This window comes from Acomys russatus, chromosome 4, assembly GCF_903995435.1.
Source record: "Acomys russatus chromosome 4, mAcoRus1.1, whole genome shotgun sequence".
NCBI lineage: Eukaryota > Metazoa > Chordata > Mammalia > Rodentia > Muridae > Acomys > Acomys russatus.
The window spans coordinates 2,299,335-2,322,619 of NC_067140.1; the positions used below are offsets into that span (position 1 = coordinate 2,299,335).

The 23,285-nt window shown below is 51.9% G+C and overlaps 2 protein-coding genes across 3 annotated transcripts in view; one reads left to right on the forward strand and one right to left on the reverse strand.

The window, feature by feature from the left end:
* Snph (syntaphilin) overlaps positions 1–23,285 on the forward strand; it is a 714,025-nt gene that overhangs the window by 299,189 nt on the left and 391,551 nt on the right. The window lies entirely within an intron of this gene.
* On the reverse strand, positions 7–5,165 carry Slc52a3 (solute carrier family 52 member 3). 2 transcript variants are annotated; one of them, XM_051143537.1, is made up of 4 exons: positions 4,502–5,165; positions 3,042–3,518; positions 1,358–1,481; positions 7–312 (listed from the first exon to the last, which is right to left on the reverse strand). In XM_051143537.1, exons 1-4 carry the CDS (start codon positions 5,113–5,115, stop codon positions 100–102), a joined length of 1,428 nt encoding a protein of 475 aa, XP_050999494.1. In that variant the 5' UTR covers positions 5,116–5,165; the 3' UTR covers positions 7–99. The 2 variants fall into 2 exon arrangements, with proteins under 2 accessions (XP_050999494.1, XP_050999495.1); XM_051143538.1 differs by lacking the exon at positions 3,042–3,518 and having other exon boundaries at positions 97–312; positions 4,549–5,165.

Genomic DNA, 23,285 nt, shown 5'->3' on the forward strand with positions numbered 1-23,285 from the left:
GGGGGAAGTGAAAGGTTGTTACCCTTTGTTTTTCTAGGTTCTCCAGACTTTCAACTTCACCGATGGGGACATTTGGTGTCCTGAGGTGGCCAAGTGAGCCTAGACAGAGCAGTCCAGGCTGCAGTAGTCAGCAGACGTGAAGAGATTCAGTACATTAACTAACGGGAACATGAGCAGGGCGCCAATCAATGAGCCCAACTGCACTGCTGCCCCACACCACAAGAGGGCGCTGCGGCTCCGGTCACGCAAGATCACACCCAGCATCACCTTGACATAGCTGAGACAGGCTGCAAACAGCACCCAGGAGAGCACCTGCAGGGACAAGGCCACCAGGGGAGACGCTGAGGGAAGAGACTCAAGGCTGACGGGGATAAACACCCCCTGACACAAGGCCCTACGGAGGTGACTCTCAAGGGCTAAGGAGGCCACAGGAGCTATCCCTCCAAGGTAAAAGGAAGCCCAGGCGTCTGTCCCTCCCCCAAATAATCACATCAAGGCACATAAGGGAGAAGAGACATTCGTGGCAACTTTGTCTCCCAAAATCCTCACTTCAAAAAAAATGTGTGTGCGTGTCTGTGTGTGTGTGTGTGTGTGTGTGTGTGTATTTTTCCTATTGAAAAGCATATATATTTGGTTTTTCGAGACAGGATTTCTCTGTATAGCCTTGACTGTCCTGGACTCACTTTGTACACCAGGCTGGCCTTGAACTCACAGCGATCCACCTGCCTCTGCCTCCCGAGTGCTAGGATTAAAGGTGTGTGCTACCACAGCCTGCCTGAAATCCTCACTTTTATGAGAACCACTAAGAAGACTTGGGCTAGCCGGGTACGGTGGTGCAGGCCTGAAATCCCAGCACTTGTGAGGCAGAGGCAGGTGGATCTCTGTGAGTCTGAGGCCAGCCTGGTCTACAAAGTGAGTCCAGGACAGCCAAGACTACACAGAGAAACCCTGTCCTAAAGAAAAAGAAGAAGAAGAAGAGGAGGAGGAAGAGGAGGAGGAAGAAAGAGAAGAAGAGGAAAAAGAGGAGGAGGAAGAAGAGGAGGAGGAAGAGAAGAAAGAGAGAGAAGAAGAAAAGGAAGAAGAGGAGGAGGAAGAGGAGGAGGAAGAAAGAGAAGAAGAGGAGGAGGAAGAAAGAAGAAGAGGAGGAGGAAGAAGAGGAGGAGGAGGAAGAGGAGGAGGAGGAAGAGGAGGAAGAACGAGAAGAGGAAGAAGAGGAGGAGGAGGAGGAGGAAGAAGAGGAGGAGGAGAGAGAAGAAGAAGAGGAAGAGAAAGAGGAAGGAGAAGTCTTGGCTGACAGAAAGGGCTGTCCTTGGGGTCCTCCCAGCCTTGAGAAGTGAGAGTAGGAGGATGTACTTACAATGAGGACTTCTCCACCCCAGTGGCCCTGCAGGATTGGGCAGGGGCTCATGGCAGCCATGGCCATGTTGTAGGCTCCAAAGCTGGTCCCCAAGACTGTGAGCACCCCCAGGAACAACAGCGACCTGTGGAGGAATGGAGAAGGGCACAGGAGGGGTTGAGAAAGCTGGCTTCTGTCTCCTTCACTTAGGCCTCAAGGAGTAGCCAGAGCCTCCAGGGTTAGAGGTTAGACCTTTCTGGGGGGGGAGGGGGGAAGCCAGGCTACTTTGCTTAAGGTGGACACTGAGAGTCAAGGTGCCTCATAGCTTCATACCAGATCACAGTTCCAGCACCCACACCCTGAGACTGATCCATGGCCCATCTTGAACCTGTCTTTGCCTGCACAATAGGAGTGTGGTGGGCAGAGGTGCCCTGAGGAGTGGGTGGAGCAGAGGCGCTGGGCAGCCTGCCAGCTGCCAGCGGTGTGTTGACTGTCATTTCCCTCATGACACCAGCTTCTTGTGAGGAAGCCACCAGAAGGATCTTTGATCTCTCCCAGGGCCCCCTCTGTGTGGGAGTCCAGGCACGAGCTAGTTGGGAGGTGACTTTCCAGAATAACCTCAGAATCTGAGGACATTGCTTTCCTTGGGCAAGGCTCAGAAAGATGGCAACGCCTTCCCCGGTTCCAAGAATGAGTGTTGAGGAGAGATTGGCCAGATATATACGCAGACACTGACACTGTCAGCTGCAGCCGTTACTTCCGCTGTGACTGCTGGCTGAGACTGCTCCGCTACAGAGACCTCCTGCCCAGGCTAACTTGCCCCTCCTCCTTTCCCTGCACTTAAGAAACCTGCTGAGTTTTGGATTGTGTGGGAGGTGCCCACCCGCATCAGCGTGAGCACAACCCACATGATCCCAGCTTTTCTGCATGTGTTTCTGTTTTTTCTTTAGTGTCTTTCTCCCTCCCCCCACCTCTGTCTCTCTCTCTCTCTCTTTTTTCATTGCCATGGCCTCAGTCAGGCTTTCATGACCAAACCTGTGTCCACCCCCCCTCCCGCCCAGACTTCTTTCTGCCCCTGAGTTTGAAGCCCTAGAGAGAATTGGTGGGCCCTCCTAATTCACTCTCCTACCCTTGCTCTTGGTCCCAGCTGGGTCTGTGTTTGTAGCAAATCTTAATGGCTAGAGGGCACGGGTGGCAGTGAGGTCCCCAAGCTTTGAGATGCCAAGGTGGACGGTTCTCCCTGGGGGGAGACTCAGAACTCCTCATTCTGAGCCCACTCTGTAGCCTGCGTGCGACTTGATGGGGCTGGCTGAGCCCGAGGCAGGAGGGCAAGGAAGAAAAAGGCCAGCTCCGGCTCCCTCTCTCTAGGTCTTAGGGTTCTGTATCTACCTCGGTAGCCAACTGTCACTCTTCATGGACTGGTGGCCCAGCTGGTGAGACATTGGAAGCGCCAGACAGACAACAACAACAACAACAAACAAACAAACAAACAAACAAACAAAAACCAACAGAGAACAGTCCATATCACATTCCCAGACATCAGAGGAGGAAGTATTGTCACCCCCATTTTTCAGATAGATACTCTGGAGGCACAGAGGCCATATTATCAACCAACCACACATATCAGCCAGTAGGTAGAGCTTGGCACTTGGACTCTAAAATGGAGTGATCCCCACCAGAGTTCTCTCGGTCACAGGTCAGATACCTGTTAGGCAGGAAGATGGGGAGGAAGCAGGCCAGGGGGCTGGCTACGGAGCTGAGGGTGGCAGACAGGTGGTAGGCGACAGGCCCATAAGGCAGGCAGGAGTAGGTCTGCACCGAGGGCAGCACACCGTTGGTGAGTGCGTTGACAAAGGCCACCACGGAATAGATGAAGGCCAGTTGGGCTGGGCCGAGTCTAGCCACACTGACTTCCACTGTCCCCTTGCCTGGGCTGCTTGCAGGGGTGCCCAGTGAGCTGGTGTCCTCTGCGTCTCGTGGCCTGATGGAGTGCAGGATGACCTGGGAGTGGAGGAGGTCCTCTATGGAGCCTTGCCGTCCCCAGGGCTGCCGTTGCAGGAGGAAAAAGGCCACCAGGCAGCAGCCCATCAGGAAGGACAGCAAGAGGAAGAACAGCAGAGGCGAGAAACGTGGGGCCAAGTAGTGGCTCTCCAGGTGCCAGGTGAGGGGTGACAGGGGAGGGCTGTGGGTTCCCTGTGGAGGAACAAAGCCGCAGTCAGCCACATCGCTGCGGGAAGCGCCCATGTCAGACACAATTGCTACATCATCCCAGATGCCCAGATAAAAATCTGGCCCTGCCAGATTAAAGGTGGCGCACGCCACCTTTAATCCCAGCACTCCGGAGGCAGAGACAGGCAGATCGCCGTGAGTTCCAGGCCAGCCTGGTCTACAAAGTGAGTTCAGGACAGCCAAGGCTACACAGAGAAACCCTGTCACAAAAAACAAAGCAACAAATCTGGCCCTGAGGAGTTCAGAGATGTCTTGTCTTTAGATTTGCATTTCCTGGGTCTTTGTGATTTTGTCTGGGGGATCAGGATAGCCCCCCATCTAACTAGAAGACCAGAATACATCACCCTAAGATTTCTTTAGAACCTGGTACTCTAAACTGGTTGAGCTGGGACAGAGTCATAGCTCCCCAAGGTCCCCTGGGGACATTTTCAGGACTGCACTATACAACCTTTGTCATCTGTCAGATTTCATCTGAGTTTATCACCGGCCACCTTTGCTCATCAGCTGTCTGTTCTTCTCCCCTCCCAGAGTATGTTTCCACACCCCAGGAGCCCCAAGACCCTGTCACTGGCTGTTGTGTGTGTGAGCCCTATCACCTGGCCCATCTTTGAATCTCAAACTTTTATGAACCCCCAACATGCGCACACTTCAAATGGTCCTTCTCACCCGCCTCACACACGTTAACTCGCAGATGAAGCCACTTGCCATGCAAAGCAGACAAGCCAGAGTTCCAGCCCTAGAACCCTTGTAAAGGTGGGAATAGAGAACTGACTCTACAAAGTTGTCCTCTGACTGCCACACTTGTACTGTGGTGGGTGGCCCTATGCGCATGTGTCAGAAGACACATAAAAACAAACAAACAAACACATAAAATAATGTCTAGTCCTGTCAAGGAAACAACGAAAATAGAGGAAGCAAAATTTCCCTTCCCTATACTGGGGACCAAGCACAGTGCAGCAAAGGCTCAGAGTCACACTAGGTACCTGGGTGATGTGGGTCTCCACAGCGGTCACAGGGCTTAAGGTGGTGCCCGGCATCTCCGTGGCATTGACACAGGTGGTGATACCTGAGCCTTGGACAAGAGCCACCAGTGCGGGCAGGAGGCCACTGAGCCCCTCGCCTATGAAGAAGGTGGTAAGATAGTACGTGGGCAGCTGGCTCATGAAAGGCAAGAAAGTGACAGAGGACGTGCAGTCCACCAGGGCCAGGAAGAAGGTGAGGATGATGAAGGCCACGCTGTGGTGTCCACCCTGTATCCACGAGGTCATGTTCCATAGGAAGGCTAGGAGGATGCAGGCAGCTGTGCCTATGCCCAGGATAAGGAAGATCACCGGCACCTCTGACAGGCAGCCAGGTTGGAAACGATGTAACAGAGTGACTAGCAGGGGGCCTATGTTGGCCAGTTGAATGACCACAGTGAGGTAGGAGGGCAGGTACCAGCCTTCGGGCAGCTCTGTCACCAGCAGGGGCAGCTCTACCCAGAGCCCGTTGATAGCCACCCAGGACCCCATGCCGAAGACGCAGACCAGCAGGTGTGTCAGGAAGGCCATCGTGGCCAGCTTCAGCCAGACGCTGTCCCGTCCTCCAGGTCAGGCTGTGGCAGAGCTGGTGGAGAAGGAGACCTGAAGAGACAGTTCAATGAGCGGGCTTTGTTTTTTGTTTGTTTGTTTGTTTGTTTTTTGGTTTTTCGAGACCGCCTGCCTCTGCCTCCCGAGTGCTGGGATTAAAGGCGTGCGCCACCACGCCCGGCTCGAGCTGGCTTTGTATCATCAGAAAACATAGATGCATTTGTTCACAGATAACCTTCAGCTGAGCAAGGCTTTCCTCTCAACTAAGCAGGAATCAGAAATCCTTGCACCACGAAAGAAAAAAAAAAAAGATTGATATATTCAACTTCAGAAATGTTAAAACTCACATATGCGATAAATGCAAGCAGGTAAACAAAATATCTTCTGTTAAAAAAAAAAAAAAAGAAAGAAAGAAAAGAAAGAAAGAAATACCAGCAGCAAGGTCAAAAGACAAGTGACAATCGGGGATAGATATGGACAAAACAGGCAAAAGGCTTGCTTCTTCAATATATAAAGAGTTTTTACAAACCAAGAACTGAAAACTCAGGAAAGAAATTTGCCAGGGATATAAACAGTTTAAAGGAAAAGCACATGACAGGTCTTTAATCCATAACCAGGTCTCTATTCTGGATGGGAAAATGACTCCAGGGCACCGTTTCCATGGTCACATGTAAATTTTCACGTGAGTTGGAAAAGTCAGCAGATGCAACATTTTTTGATAACCATAACCAAAGAAGCTCAGCCATCTCACATTAGTGTCCTTGATGATCAGGTGGGGAAGAAGAGGCCCAGAAAGTCAGAGTCACAGGCCTAAGGCCACCCAGGCAGCAAGTGGCATGGGCCTTTGTGAAAGCTGTATCCCCCCAGGCCCTCCTATAATGGAGGAAGAGGTGGGGGGGGGGACTTCTTTTCTCCCACCATATGCCTTGAATTGGCCCATGCCAGACCTCACCCAACTGGAGTCACAAGCAGACTCCAAGTCTTTTTCCTTTTTTTTTCTTGTTTTGGTTTTGAGACCAAAAAAAAAAAAAAAAAAAATCTGATTATTTAGCGAAGGCTAGCCTAGAACTCATGATCTTCTCCCTCTTGCCTCAGGAGTATATGCCACCACACTCATGAACCTCTCTTTTGTTCTAGCAGTTCTAGAGCTTTCTTGTGCCCAAGCTGCACCCAGGAATCTCTGATGCTTTGTCAGCCTCTCTCCCTGGTCCCTACACAGGAAACTGACCTAGGAACAGGAAATTATTTGAGAGATGGGAGCAGAGTGGAGGCGACTAGACCTCACTATCAAGATGCTGTCCTGTGTCCTGTTCTCACCCAGGGCTCATCTGGCCTCGCCTCAAGTTTGCTAGAGGACCTGGAGGCAGGTACCTTCCAAGCTGCTCCCCTGCCCCACCTGCAAAGGTGTACTGGCCGGCTGCTTCTTCCCCCACCCAGATTCCTATAAGATCCTGCGCCTGGAAGCCATCCCAGTGCCCCTGCTGGACCCATGCTCCAGGGGGCGCAGGAGGACACTGCCAGTTACTACTGCTCCGTTGACTTCCTGACGCAGCAAATGATAAAGAGATCAGAGGGAGCCAGTCAGTAATTAAAGCAGGCAGTTTCCCATCCAGGGCTGTCATGTGAGAGGAGAGATAAGGGTTCCATCAGGGGCTGCACCCCAGATCCCCATTTCTATCCTACTCAGTTCTCTAGGTCTGGAGACCCTTTAAAGAACAACCAGTACTAGCCAAGTGTGGTGGCGCACACCTTTAATCCCAGCACTCGGGAGGCAGAGGCAGATGGATCGCTGTGAGTTCGAGGCCAGCCTGGTCTACAAAGTGAGTCCAGGACAGCCAAGGCTACACAGAGAGACCTTGTCTTGAAAAACTAAAACAACAATAACAAGACAAATAAACAAAAAGAACAACCAGTACTGCTTGCTCATAGGGAAAGGATGTCCCAGGCAGAGGGGACAGCATATACAAAGGTCAGACCGGTTCTCTCAGAGCAGTGAGTGAATGTTCCTGGTGTGGCAGGGACACGTTTAAAATATGAATGTGAGGTGGGGTGTAGCTCCAGCGTAGCCCCTCCACCCCTGCATCCTGGGTATTGAACGCAGGGGACACATACATGCCAGGCAAGAGCTCTGACACTGGGCTACACACAACCTTCTTGCTTTTAACGTTTAATTTTGAGACAGCGTCTCACTGAGTGGTCCAGGCTGGCTGTGACCTCATTCTGTAGTCTAGACAAGTCTCCCCCTGCCTCCGCCTCTCCAGAAGCTGGCACTATAGGCCTGCGCCACGAATCATGGCTCACTATCTGTATTTTCTGCTCTGTCTTCAGTGGCTTTGTGGCTCTTGGGCACTCATATAGTAACCTGCCTTTATTGGGTGCCTACACCCGGCTGAACAATCGTCTCGACTCTCAGGAATGGAAGTCAATCTGTCTCCCAGGAAAATGGAAAAATCAAAACCAGCAGCACTGAATACACAGAGCCAAGAAGGGTTGGGAGGTGGGACTACGGGGTGTGAAAAAGTCTGAGGAAAGAGGGTCCAGGGTGGAGATGGTTAGCCAGTGGAAGGCGCTCACCATGTTCAAAGACCAGCCTTGGGGCTAGTGTGGCTGCAGCTGGAAGATGAAGGGCAAGAGCGAAACAGAGGGGCAGTCACAGGGCCTTCAAGGACAGTGTGGGTGTGTCCTCAGTGACCCACATGGGTTGAGGAAGACCAGTCTTGACTGGCTGTGGTGGAGAGAGCGATAGGGAGCCACAAACGAAGCAAGGCACAGCTGTTGCATGTCAGGGTCCTGACTGGACGTTGAGCCGCCATGGCTGCTTGCAGCCCACCCATACAGAACCCCTTTACATCCTCTCTGCAGTCCTGGGTTCACCCCCATTTCACAGAGGGGGAGAAACCAAGGCTCAGAAAGGAAAAAAGAAATGGCCAGAGGTTACACGCCTGCTCATGGTGTGTGACACTATGGAACAGTCCTGCATTTTTTGTTACTTTTGGTCAGCTAGTGCAAGGCGCTGTCTTTGGAAGGAGAACCCACCCCCTTTGTTACTCCCACATCAAACACCGAATGTCAACGGTCCCACACCCCCATTGTGTGGCACTGGCTACCTCCTCCCCTGTGTGGCCTGACCTTGGTCCTGGACTGGAACCGTTTCCTGGCATTTGTGGGAAGCCTCCCATCTCAGGATCCTCAGAGGTTAGGCATTCAAGGAGCCTATCTGCGCTTATCAGCAAGCACAGAATTCTCCCACGGGAACCGGTATCCAGGTGGGGGGTTTTCTCTCCTGTGTGGATGCAGCATCTGGCTTGTAAGGGACTGGGCCACCCTACACCCTGGCGCTACGGTTGGGTGCTCACCCTACATAGACAGGCTGGCAGCTGGTGGACACTGAGCCGAGGGGGCCAGACTGGAGAGAGCCAGCCCCAGCCTGCAGGGGGGCCCTGGGGACTGGGTAGGACCTGCCTGGTTTTGGGTAGGCAGAGCAAGGGACCAGAAAGCCAACCTGGGGGACAGAGTGGGGTTCTGAATAGGGACTGAGGAGGTGTGGACCGGTGGTTGGTGCACAGTAGACAGGCCACTGGGGCCCAGAGAATCAACAGTCAGACCTGGAAGTGGACAGAAGGAGGAAGAGGAGACAGGAGAAGCTGAGGCAGAGGAAGAGACTAGGAGGAGGTGGAGGTTAAGGGGCAGCTATTTTGGGGACAGAAATTTTTGCCTATGGTCCTCAACTCATGCCAATTCGAGTTCCCTTTGCAAAGACTTGTTCGGGCAACCACACACCTGGAAAGCAGGTAGTGACAGTGGCATCCTGCCCACCCTGATCTCTGAGAGAGCTGTCTACCGTCCAGGCTATATGACCTCAGCTCACTTGTTCATCTTCTTTGAGCCTGCGGGGGGGGGGGGGGTCCCACCTGTGAAAGGGCCTGGGTATGATCATGGTTTGGTGGCCCAGGTCTAAGCACGGGCCGGGGAGGGAGGGCGAGGTGGGGGAGTCTCAGGCTCCCTTCCTTCTTCCCTTCCCTGAGGATCACGGCATGCGGCCTCCCACACTAGCCGAACTTTGGAGGCTGGGGGGGACCTTGTGCGCCAGTGGTTGAGGCTCAGCTGGTGCCTACAGTTGCAGCGCAGCATCTGTCGCTGGCTGGCCGGGGCTGGGAGCGCAAGGGCGGCTCAGAGTCCGCAGCTACTCCACCGATTCCTGCCACCCACCTGGAGAGAACTAGGGGAAAGGTCACAGGCCACCCGCTGTACCCAGGCGGACGCCCCCCAACCGTGCTCCACCGGCCACTCACCGAGGGTGAAAGAGGGTCGGCCTGCACAGTGGTTCCAGGAGTCTGTGGCAGCACCTGTCTGTCCCTGCCCCGCCCCGGTGGCGGTGGCGGGAAGGTAGGCGGGACCGGGGGGGGGGGGGGGGGGGGGGGAGTGGCCCTGAGACAGCACTCAAGAGCCACTGCCAGCAGCCTTCAGCATCCCGCCCCTCTCCTTCCCGCGAGAACAAGCCAAGGGTGGGGTAGAGACTTCTGCGATCAGACGTAAGTTAGCCAGTGCGCCTCAGTCCTGCTTTTGGGAGCCCACTCCAGGAGCTATGCTGTACAGATGAGGAAAAGTGAGGTCCAGAGAAATGAGTTCTTGAGCGGAGCCACCCAGCTCTGAGTGACTCTCAAGCCTCTGGTGTCTGAGCAACAGGGATATTTTTCTGTCCTATTTCACAGATGGGAAAACTGAGACCCGGGGAGGAATATGCTTGTATCAAGGAAGTTGTAACAGAAAGCACTGGGTCAGGACTGGAGGCAGAACCACGGGGTGTTCACGCTGGGAAAAAAAATGCATCAAAAAGGGTTTGGAACACAGTCTCCTTTTGGGTGGCCTCCAGTGAATAAATTCAGCACTTTCTGAACTGCCTGCCACTCTCAGCTCCGAGAGCCTCACTGTTATGGAGACCTGGGGCAAGGGTGGAGGGGTGAGGGAGGGTAGGTGGGTTGCAGGGTGGGGGGCTGCGCCCTTACTCAGCAGGCTCAGAAAAACAGTACTCAGAGAGTACCTGGAAGATAGCAGCAGGTCTCCTGTCCCTTCCCCTGACCCTACCCCAAGCAGACATCTTTAGATCTTTGGGTACAGTTTGAGCTGGTCCATCTCAAGCCTCCAGGATGGCCTGGGGCGCTGGCCTTTGGTCATAGAATCCACATCTCCCTGTGGAGGCAGTCCAAGAGAGTCACAGTGTATCTATAGCCACAGAGGGCTATACAGACAGCTCTTATCATAGGGACACTTTATCTCTGTGACAAGATAATCTTTACTCACGTGCAGTGCCTCCCTCATAACCTGGGTGCCACTTCCCTTCCCAAGACCCTTTCTTTGGTCACGGAGCATCCTAGCCTAGCTCCCTCCCCCTGACTCTTCTCCAAGCCTCTGATTTTGTGGTACTTTGGTTGGAATTTCTCCTGTTGGTGTGTCTCCTGCCCGTACAATGTGAAAGAGCTTGAAAGGGGAGCCGGCACAGACACGCCCTTCCTGTTGAACCAAGGCCACGTGTGTTAGCCTCAGGGGACACAGGCCTGAAAAGGAGACCTCCCCAGCAGAGGCTCCCCCTGCACTTGTTCCCTGAACGCTGTCCTTCTGGGTGCAGCAAGGACTTCCTCCATCCCAACTGTCCTCCTTGTTGTGGTCCAGCCAGCAGCTGGGCCTTGCACAGGTACTCCACGGTATTGCTAATTTAATAAACCGCCATCAACTCTTGGAGACCGCCTGCTGTTCACCTAATTCATCCAAGTAAGGTCCTCTTCCAATGGGGACCAGTAAGCTCCAATGCCTTTTCACTTTCGCCAGTTGCCCTGGCTACTTTTGGAAGCGCATATGGTACCTTTTGGGCCACCATACACCATTTGTTCAGTGGAAAGCCCGGTCTGCCCCGTCACTTCCTGACAAGATCCAATCTCATTTCCAGCCATGAATATCAAGTGCCACCTCCACTGAGGAACTCTCCGGTCTTGTCTGTAACAAGCCACCTGCATGGGTCACTGTTCACTGCCCACATGAATGTGCCCAGCCCTCACTTTGTAATCTGTAGAAAGTCTTATAGCTTTTGTTGTTTATTTATGATCTTTTATTTTTGAATAGTTTCTTCCCCGCCTACACTCTGCATTTTTTTGGGTGCTGGGGAAGGACTCAGGGTTTAGGTAGGTGCCTTACCACTGAGCCATGCCCCCAGATCCTTCGAGCAGTTTAAAATTTACAGAAAGTTTAAAGTTTATTTGCACAGGCCAGGGGGTGGGGGGTGGCGTGGGGCACAACTCATAGTCTGTTTATCCCTTTTTTTTTTTGAAACAAACATGTACCCTGGCTGCCCTCAAACTCGATATCTGCACAGAGATGGCCTTGAACTTCTGATCCTCCTGCTTCTACCCCCCAAAGGCTAGGATCACGCCACTCCTGGCTTTATGCTGGGCTGGGGGATCCAACCCAGGGCTTTGTGCATACTAAGCCAAGTACTTTACCAATTGGGCTACATCTCCAACAACTCCTAAATGTTCACACTGCCTTTTGCACTTAATGTCAGAGATCTCTTAAACCAGGCATGGGTGGTGCACACCTTTAACCCCAGCACTTGGGAGGCAGAGGCAGGTGGATCTCTAAGTTGGAGGCCAGCCTGGTCTACAGAGAGAGAGTTCTAGGACAGCCAAGGCTACACAGAGAAATCCCGTCATGGATAAAGGAAGGAAGGAAGGAAGGAAGGGGGAGGGGAGACAGACAGAGAGTGAGAGTGAGAGAGAGAGAGAGAGAGAGAGAGAGAGAGAGAGAGGAAAAGAAAAGAAAACTCCGAGACCCCTCTAATCACTAAGTTGCTGACTTCCTTTAGGGGTTTCATTATCAACTCCAGTTAATTCAGCAACTGCAGTTAAACGCTAGCTGTAAGCCTGGTACCATGGGAAGGGCTTAGGATGTACAGGTGAACGGGGGTCAAAGTTCTGGCCCTTGGCAAAGTGGCTTCTAGTAGAGATGACTGCGCCAACAGCTTACTCCTTATAATGGGCCTAGGGGGGGGGGGGGGGGGGGGGGGGGGGGGGGGGAGGGAAGAGGCGGGTGGGCGGGGCACACGAGGCGAGTGGGCGGGGCGTCCTCTGGAGCTGAGGGCGGCTAGCCTGCCTTGGGCCTGCTAGGGTGGGAAAGTGCTTCTTCAGTCGGCTGGTTGTTTGGGATTCCTTTTCCGCAGGACCAGTTTAGCTCCGCCCATTGCAGGTGCTCATTTATTTGACGAACCGCGACTGCAGAGTTTGGAGCAGTCCCCCAGGCCTGTGATTTCAGCCGTTCGGGAAATTGAAGGAAACACACGAGTTCAAGCCCAGCAAGGACTGCAGAGCAAGCCCCTGCTATCGCCGTCTGAAAACAAAACTAATGGGCTCGGTAAAGACGCTTGCCCCTAAGCCTGTCAATCTGAGTTCGATCACTCAGACCCACATGATGGAAGGAGAAAACAGATTCCCGCATGCTGCCTTCTGACCCCCACACACTGTGAGGAATGTGCCCCCTCCCCCCAACAGATGTAATAGAAAAGACCCTGGTTCACTAAGGAAACACAGAAGAGTAACTCAGCCATAACTGGTACCTGCAAATAGAGCCTTGGACAGCTCGAGGTGGCGCTCGCGTTCCTTGGGAAGCCCCAGAAGCAGAGACCAGCCTGTCCACAAGTGCCCAGGCCGTACAAGAAAATTCTCGCCGCACCACAGGAGCAGCTTCCTGACCGCACCCTCCTGTGGGAAGGTCAGGCACTAAGGAGCCGCTGCAGTTCACCAGAGAAGCCGCCAGGAGGTGCAGGAGCCTGCATCCTACTGAGGGGCCTTAGAATTTCACAACCAAGGCCCCTCTCCACCCAACCACACTGCCCCGTCCCCCCATCCTTCCCTCCGCCCCCTCCCCCGCTCCCCCTACACCCCGCCACCATTCTAGAGTGCGGTAAGTGGGGCCTACAAGCTAGAGTGAGGAGAAGGCCGGAGGAGAAAGTCGAAATGCTGGTGTGGACAAAGGGCCAGCCATCAGAGAAAAGGGCTGGAGAAAGGCTTTAGAGAAACCTCCAGAAGATTCAAGGGCTAATTAGCTCCCTTTGCGGGGCAGCAGCATCCCAAAGTCCCCATCAAGACAGCTGACCTCACACCCAACACGACAGCGAAAGCACAAACGCTTGGGGTGTCGGGGATGGGGGTGCGGGCGGAATAAATACACACTATCTAACTTTATTCCTTTGAAAAGCATCCCCACGAATCAGTTCCACGCTTTTTTTGTTTGTTTGTCTGTCAAGACAGAGTTTCTCTGTGTAATAGGCCTGGGTGTCTTGGACTCGCCTTGTAGACCAGGTTGGCCTCGGACTCACAGAAATCTGCCTGCCTCTACCTCCTGAGTGCTGGGATTAAAGGTGTGCGCCTCCAACACCCAGTTGCGCCCCCCCCCCCCAATTCTTTAGGATGTATGTGTGAAATTTAGCACATAGATCTGTAAGAAACAATCTACAAGCATTAGCTGTGGGGTATGTGTGTGTAAGGGCTTGAGGAGTGCTCAGGAGGAGGGATCAAAAGAAATTTTAGCCTTAACTGATATATTTAACCATCTGTGAATCTGTAAGCCTGTTGATTGTTTAACTTAAAATTATAACAGACTATTAAAAAGAAAAAGTGAAGAATAACAAAAATATCCAATGTTAACTTATGCTGCATCAATAAAGGTCTCAGCACACAGGGCACGGGAGGGGGCAGCTCCCTCTGTTCTTGTGTGAAAACTATTGACAATCAGCAGGCAGCTCTGCTCTGCAGCTCCTCGGCTAAATGCGGCTAAATGTAGCTATTAATAGGATCCAACCCAAAGCTGCAAACTCATTTACATTACGAAATTTAAAAGAAAATTTTTTGGTAAGTCTATTGCACGGTTCTTTAGCATGAACTTTATTTTGTTTTTGTTTTGCTTTAGGTTTTTCGAGACAGGGTTTCTCTGTGTAGCCTTGGCTGTCCTGGACTCACTTTGTAAACCAGGCTGGCCTCAAACTCACAGTTGATCCACCTGCCTCTGCCTCCCGAGTGCTGGGATTAAAGGCGTGCGCCACCACGCCCAGCCTTTAGCATGAATTTTATAGATGACAGTATTGTCTCAATGTCAAAAAGTTGGACACACCTGGTTTAGGCATGGCAGGCATTGGGGGTGGAAGGAATTCCATACATACAGATCATAGAGACGCGGTTATATACCCTCCAGCCAAGCCTGAGGAATGGGGCGGGGCATAGAGCCGACCCCGCCCCCCGCCCCCATGTGCAGGCAGGAATGGACACACCACTGCCACCCAATAAAAGGCTGGAACCGAGAGAAAAGGACCAGAAAAGGAGTCAGGCTCCCCACTCACAGGGTAGGGCTGATGTTGGGTAATAAATGGCGGGGGAGCACTAGGTAGTGCCCGGGGTGGACGCTGCGCAAGCCGGCACCACAGGAGTGTAGTGAGCCCAGGAATAGATGAGGCCAGGGCTGGGTGAGAGATCAGGAGCAAACCTCACCCGGATTGCTTGCGCAAGGAATTTGAGTGCTTGCAGTTTCAAGAAGTTGCCACAAGGTGGAGCCATCTGAGGGAATTTGTAAAAGGCCTTGGAGCAGGGGGTGGGTGGGTGGATGCGTGAGATCTGTGGTGGGTTCTGTCTTCCTCCAAATTTCACTGTGTTCCAGGCAGGGAAGATCAACAGGGAACACGGGCCCCAAATGGACCTATGATCTTCCTATGGCCTGCGTGTCTGACCCCTCCAGAGATCCTGCAGGACCCAGGGTCCAGCCTTTTATAACCCTCCAGAGGCACCAGGAAGGTGGAGCGTGGCCTGTCTGAATGGTCGCAGTCTTTTGATTCACTGTCCAACCCTCTCTCCTCTGTACTCGATATTTAGTGATGCCTGTGCTTTCTCTGCACAGTACCTCACCACCTTGTCGGGTGGGTAGCCAGCCTTCTGCTCCCCTGTCCTCAGGAAGTTGGGTGGCTTCTCTTCTCTCCCTGCCTCCAACTCCCTAATGGCCTCCTTGCGGTTTGCACCCTGTGACAAACTTATTTCCTGCCTCAGGACCTTCGCCTTCTTGGTTCGTGTTACATTGGGCCTTTCCCGGAGGCAGCTGCATGACCCCTTCCTCAGTATATTCAGGTCTCTGCTTATCCCCCCTCCCCCTCCCAACCCTCCAGACAAGGTTTCTCCTGGAATTTACTCTGTAGACCAGGCTGGCCTGGAACACAGAGGTCTGCTTGCATCTGCCTGTCAATGCCTTCAGAGTGGGATTAAAGGAGTCTGCCACCCCCACCCCACCCTTCTCCCCACCCCTCCCCCCCCACCTACCCACCCTCCCCCACCCCCGGCTCTGCTCACTCTTGCCTTCAGGTGTGACTGTTACACTAAACTAACCTGGTCCCAACCGTGGACGGGGTGCTCTGGGATTTTGCGTGGGGCCCTTGATGGTGTGTTATATACGAATTTATGCATCTTGTTTGGGGTCTGTCTCCCCACTATTGTTGGGAAGACAGTCAGGGATCATGTTTGCTCTGCTCACAGCTGTGGCCCTAGTGCCTGTCTCATGCCCTGGCAGACAACAGCACCGGATGTAGCAGTGCAAGCTTGTTACACTAGCACCTGGGAGGCAGAGGCAGGAGGATCTCCAGTTCAGGGTCAGTCAGTGCTACAACACAGACGAAGCGTATAGCTCAGTGGCAGAGCTCTTGCCTGGAATAGATTTGCCTCTGGGTTCTATCTGATGCACAAGTAGGCACCCACACCTGATTCTACAGCACCAGAAAGAGCTGTAGCATAACACGTTTAAAGGAGAGATGGCTCAGCCATTACAGGCTAGGATCGCAGATGTTTAAAGATTGGATTTGGGGGTAAAGGAGAGGAAAGAGGTGGGGATAACTGGGGTTCCTGTCTGAGCAGGGGCCACCTCCCGCACCCCAGAGCCAGGGACTCCTTCTGGGGGCTCTTTCAAATCATGTGATGTGGTTTAAAAGCTTCCTTCTTCAAGGATCGGAGCAGGCTCCCCCCCCCCCCCCCCCGCCACACACACACACACACGCACACAGGGTGCCCTAGAGGAAGAGGTGACTACCGCCTCTGAGAGTCTTCCTGGGAATGCCTGCAGGCTCCCAGGAGGCCGTGGGTCTTCGGATGTTCTGGCTTTGTCCAAAAAAAGGAGAAATCACAGCTGAGGACATGTCCCTGCCCCGATTCACCACTGCCACCCCCCTTCTTCTCTATGCCCAGTGCCCTCTGTTCTCACTGTGTTGTCCCGGCCCAGGTAACCCCTCCTGCCTTGGGTGCAGACATGGGCATCTGAGGCTGGACAACTAAGGACGACAATCGCAGCTCAGGCCAGCACAGTAGGAGCACACACATTAGTTGAGGGGGCAAATAGTGGTGTCTGCACCTCACCTTCTCTGTGGACATATCTGCCTCTGGCTTTTGGGATGAGTGTTTGGCCTTCAGTTCCTCTGTGACCTGTTACTTCCCTTTTGGGTATTTGTGGAGTACCTGCTGTGTGCTGGGCTGTGTTATAGGCAGGAATGGGCAAGCTAGACCCCTGCATGGAGTACAGGAGGTTGGGACAACTAAGAGGACAGGAAGACAGAGGACCACATGTGTCACTCCTGGTGTGAGGGCTCACCAACCTCCTAAGAGTGTCAGGGAGAGGCAGGGAAGAGCCCCAGATGACAATGGAAGGTTTAGGGCTGGAGCAGATGGTCTGGAGACTAGCAGGGGCGGGCTGGGGGCAGGCCCTGAGTGGCAGTGTCCAGGCAGGATGCGGGTGGGGGGGGGGGGGGGGGGGGGGGGAGTCTGTGTCAGGGCTCTGAGGTGTCCTGTGCACAGCATGCAGAGCCAGGCTCTCTTGGGTCTGATTAGCATGTGTGACAAAGGGGGTGGTTCAAGTTGAAAGGCCTGAGCTTTGTCTGGGATGCAAGATCTCAGGTGTCAGGGTTCTACAAAGGTTCTGTCCCTAGGCCATGAACTTCTGATGAGAAAGGGGCTACTGTCCCCATTCCTTGCTTTCTCCCTCCTGGATCTGCCATCTGGGATTCAGGAGGGGCTTTAAGGGCCCAAACAGTTTTCTTTTGTGAGAGGTTTGTAGGCTGGGGGCATCCTTCCCTCTGGCCCCATTTCCTTTGCAAAATCCCATCTGTTGGGGCAGCCTCTGACCCCAGCCTCTCCCCTGGTGTGGGCAGAGGATGGGGGAGGGGAGAGTCTTCCCCACAGCCCTAGGGGAGACAGAAGCCTCCTCTTCTAGCCCATGCCATCTGTCCCCCTCCTGCTTTGGCCACCTGCTCCATGTATCTAGGCGGGGCCACCTCCCCTTTATGTGCCTTGGTTTCCCCAAGCATTTAAGTATGGCTTTCCCAGCTGTGAATGGCTTGCGATCACCATACCCAGGACCCACCAGCTCTCTTGGTGAACTAAGGTTGTCAGTTGAGCTTAGCTCTGCTTTTCTTAAGTAGATTTCGTTAATTAAATTAATTAATTCCAGAAGCTCTGCAAATGGGAAAAAAAAAAAAAAAGGTATATCATCTGCCACAGTTTAAAACTACAGGGTTGAAGCCAGGCATGGTGGCGCACACCTTTAATCCCAGCACTTGGGAGGCAGAGGTAGGCGGATCACTGTGGGTCTACAAAGTGAGTCTAGGACAGCCAAGGTTACACAGAGGAACCCTGTCTCAAAAAAACCAAACCAAACAACAACCAAACAAAACCAAAAAAACCCAACTACAGGGTTGGGCTGGTGAGGTAGCTCAGGTATTTGAGCTATCCTAGCATTTCCTGGGATCCATCCTGAGCACTACAAAACAAACAAACAAACAAAACAAAACAAAAACAACAACAACAACAAAACTAGGTGTGCTGGGCAGTTTCACGTCAACTTGACACAAGCTAGAGTCATCTGGGAGGAGGGACCTTCACAAGCTCCAGCTGTAGGCTGTAGGCAAGCCTGTAGGACATTTTAGTAATTAGTGATTGATGGGGGAGGGCCCAGCCCATTGTGGGTGGGGCCATTCCTGGGCTGGTGGTCCTGGGTGCTATAAAAAAGCTGGCCTGTAATCTCAGCACTCAGGGAGGTAGAGGTGGGAGGATCTCTGTGAGTTTAAGGTCAGCCTGGTCTACAAAGTAAGTCTAGGACAGCCAAGGCTACACAGAAAAACCCCGTCTCAAAGCAAAAAGAAGAAGAAAAAAAGAAAGCCGCTGAGTAAGCCTTGAGGAACAGGCCAGTCAGCAGCACCCCTCCATGACCTCTGCATCAGCTCCTGCCTCCTGGTTCCTGCCCAGTGTGAGTTCCTGTCTTGCCTGAGTTGTTTCAGTGATGACTATGGTGTGGAAGTGTAAGGCAAATAAACTGTTTCCTTCCCCAGTTGCTTTGGTTATGATGTTTCCTCACAGCAATAGTGACCCTAACTAAGACAGGTGGCTTTAGATTTTTGGACATCAGCCAGAACTCATGCAGGGACCACTGTAAAGAGCATGGGTTTTATTACACAAACAGCTCACCTTTAAAAAGGCACTTAAAAGCCAGGCGTGGTGGCGCACGCCTTTAATCCCAGCATTCGGGAGGCAGAGGCAGGTGGATCGCTGTGAGTTCGAGGCCAGCCTGGTCTACAAAGCGAGTCCAGGACAGCCAAGGCTACACAGAGAAACCCTGTCTCGAAAAAACAAAAAAAAAAAAAACAAAAAAAAAAAAAAGACACTTAAAAAATAAACAAACAAGGCCATGCTTGTTCATCATGAGTCAACCACTATCTACAGCGCAGCTCTTCCACACAGTGTGGCTGCTGTGTGGGCAGATGCCGTGTCCCGTCCTCACAGAAGGTTCTCCTCAGTGAGCTGCCCTACAGGCTTTCTCTAATGCTTAGCGTTAAAATGCACACCTTTCCGTTGCCTGCCTTGGGGACTCGCTGGGTCTCATTTTTGGACCCCCTCTGTTCTCGTCTCTGTCTCTTGCAGCTCTAACCTTTCTTTGTGTGGGCTGGTGACTGGGAGGCCATTTCAGCTGTACCTGCCTGCTCCTGCTTTAGGGTCTAAGGTGCTGGGGTCTTGGGATGTAGACTAAAATAAGTTTAAGGATTCTGTATTTCCCTGCTCCCTCCCGGCCAAGATAGGATTTCTCTGTGTAGACCTGGCTGTCCTGGAACTCACTCTGTAGATCAGGCTCAACTTGAACTCAGAACTCAGGGATCCACCTGCCTCTGCCTACCTCTCTAGTGCTCCGACGTGTGCCATCACTGCCTGGCTAAGAGTCCATATTTTCTATATATAAAACTCATTGGCCTGGTCTGGGGAAAGGCTCAACTGTTAAGAGCACTTTCTGCTCTTCCAGAGGACCTGAGTTCAGTTCTTAGCACCTACAAGAGGCAACACACAATTGCCTATATTTCCAACTCCAAGGGATACAATGTCCTCTTTGGGCCTCCCCACACACGCATGCGCACACACACACACACACACACACACACACAGACACTCACTCATTCACTCACAGTATACATATGCACAGAGGCAGTCCCATAAATAAAAGATATTCAAATTTTATTTTCATTTTATATGCCTGAGTACTTTGGCTGCATGTACATCTGTGCATGACATTGCCTGGTGCCTCAGAGGCCAAAGAAGGCGTTGTAGCTCCTGAAAGTGGAGTTACATGTGGGTTCTAGGACTCGAACCTGGGTCCTCTGCAAGAGCGGCCAGTGTTCTTAGCTGCTGAGTGTAATGGAAGTTTCGGTTTCTTTGTAACCTCAGTTATGTTATGCGAATATGTCTTTGTTTTCATCCCAAGCGTGGGATTTTAGTCTGGGCTTTAGTTTGTCCACGGCTGATAATTATCTCATGAGGGTCATGGTCTTTGCCATCTGGTAAGGGCCTGCCTCGTGCGACAGGGAGAGGGGCATCGCCTAGGACTCTAAGGAAGATGCATAGAGGAACAGGAGGAGAGAAAGTATGGTGTGCAGTGGTGGTGTGTGAGGTGTGCAGCTGTTTGGAGAGACCAGAGTTGGCAGGCGAGGCAGACGGAGAGAAACGTTTCAATGAAGAGACTCTCGGGTGAGACTGCTTGCTGCGGTTGCTGTTGATGGAGATTGGTGTTGCCCCCAAAGAACCCAACTGACCCTAAACAGCCCGGAGAAGTAAAGGGGTCTGCACCCCCACCCCAACTAACCTTATTTCTCATACCCATGGTTAAGTGGTTGGAGGAAGGGAGGTAGAGGTTTCAATACCCCAAATAAAATAGAGTTTAAAAGACAAGCAGCAACAGCTGAGCCATCCCTCTAAGCTCAACAGAAATAAATCTTAAGTAAATAATAAAACTCTTGGTCTTACAAATTCAAACCTCATCTCCCTCTGCCTTTGCAATGTGACAGTCCCCATGGGGAGCTGATGGGACCAGCTCTTTTGAGTTCCTCAGATCCGTTTGTTCCTGCTTCTCCTGCACCCCTCAGCTGCCGGCCTGTGCCTCGTCTTCCTAAGCACTCTTTGCTGGGAGACCTGAATTGTTCTGCCTTGGCATCTGCCTCAGCTGGCCCCAGCCCACATGTGCATGCTCTCAGGGAGTCTCAGGAGGTCCAGACAGGCACCCAAAGAGCTGCTTTGCATAAGCCTGTGTACGGATTGGCTGTTCTTATGTCCCATCTCCCTAAGTTTCTACGGCAAGCTCCCAGCTGCCCAATGTGATGGTAACTTTGAGATGGGTCCTATAGGAGATGTCTGAAGCTAGAGAAGGTCATGAGGACGGGGCCCTCATGGTGAGGTTAGCATCCTTATCAGAAGAGCAAGGTCCCACACCTATATGACCACACACTGTGTCTTCTGGATACATAGGTTTCAACTCCATAGCCATGTCAGTGTGAGTGACCCTTGTCCAGCCTTCAGATTTGCCCTTGGGAAGTGACCCTGAGACCTCGGCTGCCCCACTTACCAGTCCCATGCTCATATGACCAAGCAATTGGTTTATAGCTGTGTTAGCAGAGATCAGGAGACTCACCGTGGTACTTGGGCAGGGCAGGTGCTGGATGCAGGTGTAGGATGCCTCCTCTAGAGAAAGTTCCCAGACAAAGAACCAAACAGAAAGCCAGGCCTTAGTGGCGCACACCTTTAATCCCAGCACTTGGGAGGCAGAGGCAGACGGATTGCTGTGAGTTCGAGGCCAGCCCGGTCACCAAAGCTAGTCCAGGATAGCCAAGGCAACACAGAGAAACCCTATCTGGAAAGAAAAAAAAAAAAAGGAATGAAAGTACAGGGGCTGGAGAGATGGCTTAGTGATTAAGAGAACTGGCTGCTCTTCCAAAGGTCCTGAGTTCAATTCCAAGCATCCAGATGGTGGCTTACAACCATCTGTAATGGAATCTGATTTCCTCTTTTGGTGTGTATGAAAGCAGAACACTTGAATACATAAAATAAATACATAAAAAATTTAAAAAAGAATTAAAGTACAATACTGACACTTACCATCACACAGACTCCACCTTTTTCTGCTAATGTCCTGTCTAGGGCTACCCTGCTTTGCTATGCTGTTCTACTGGTGGCATCTAATCAGCCCTTTACATCCTAGTACAATTTACAAATCTTTGTTGGTTCTGGTACACACAATAGACCCTATCTATCTATCTATCTATCTATCTATCTATCTATCTATCTATTTTTATTTCTTGAGACAGGGTTTCTCTGTGTGGCCTTGGCTGTCCTGGACTCACTTTGTAGACCGGGCTGGCCTTGAACTCACAACGATCCGCCTTCCAAGTGCTGGGACTAAAGGTGTGCGCCACTGCACCCGGCTCAGTCTATATATTTTTTATGTTTATATTTTAATTTACAGTAGGTGCTCAGAGTAGCTCTAACTCAAATCCTGGTCTTTGGTTCTCAGCCTTAAAGTCATCAGGGACTCACTCCTCTTGGCACTATAATGGAGTGTCAAATGGCCATCTTGGAGTCAGAAGCATCCGAAATGCAATGGTAAAGGAGCTGGACCAAAGCACAGGCTCCACTCCAGTTGGCTGGTGAGATCCCCTTACTGGTCCTATAAAATACCACCAGGCTGCTCCTGTGGCAACATGTGGGCTAGCACATGTCACATCCTCAAAGGCACAGAGGCCCTTACACCAGGACACATTTCCCAAGAATTCTAATTTCTTTCCTCATTTTTCAAGGCAGGAGGTGTAACTGGTTCTTTTTTTTTTTTTTTTAAAGATTTATTTATTATTATATATACAGTATTCTGCCTGCATATACACCTGTACACCAGAAGAGGGCATCAGATCACATTACGGATGGTTGTGAACCACCATGTGATTGCTGGGACTATGAATTCAGGACCTTTGGAAGAGCAGGTGGCGCTCTTAACCACTGAGCCATCTCTCCAGCCCCTGTAACTGGTTCTTAACAAGAGAAGTCAGGTAATCCTGGGGTTTCAGCCTCAGTCCCTGGTGGCCAAAGCAGAGAAGAAATAGGCTTACAAGATGGAGTCCCTCCAGACCGTCTGTCCCTAGGGCCGTTGAGGTCCATTTGAGTAGAACAGAACCACCCAAGTTTCTGGCCCCCTTGCTGGGCAGGTGTAACTGTAGGCTTTGAACTTTCAAACCTACTTTATTTGGGGCTCTTTAATGCTTATACCTCCCTTCCAACCCTCCTACCCTAGACAGGAGGGAAAATAGGTTAATGGGAACAGAGTAGACCTTTTTAAACTCAGTTCCTTGGAGCGATTACACTGGCATTGCCGGCAGGATTCCAGCAGACCAGTTAATTCGCAAACCAGCAACTCAGCAAAGGTGACTGCAACCACAGTGGCTGGAACCCATAGCAGCAGTCAAACCTCGACGCGTTCACTGGAGCAGTTCTTTCTAAGAGCATCTCGAAGGGGAGTGATGAACAGCCAAACAACAGGAAATGGTGCCAAGACCAAAAAAGCCCCACCTCCCAGAGTCTGTACTAGGATGCTTATCAGTTGGCAAAGACCACGCCCCACAAGAGGCGGTTCCTCTTCTAGTGGACAAACATCACCTGTTCTCTCACAAGTTGGTTTCTGGCGGAAAAATACCACACACTCTCACATAAGTCTGTTTCGCATCCCACACTTGGCATCAAAACAAAAACATATTTACATCCACTACATGCAACAGTCACTCTTAT

Excerpts from the sequence above, each read along its gene's own strand:
- Slc52a3 (XM_051143537.1), bottom strand. The coding sequence starts at position 5,115 with ATGGCCTTCCTGACACACCTGCTGGTCTGCGTCTTCGGCATGGGGTCC. Across the intron at positions 3,519-4,501 it reads TGCACTGTGCTTGGTCCCCA|CCCTCCCCTGTCACCCCTCA; the intron begins GTATAGGGAAGG and ends GGGAACCCACAG. Across the intron at positions 313-1,357 it reads GGGGTGGAGAAGTCCTCATT|GTGCTCTCCTGGGTGCTGTT; the intron begins GTAAGTACATCC and ends TTGTCCCTGCAG.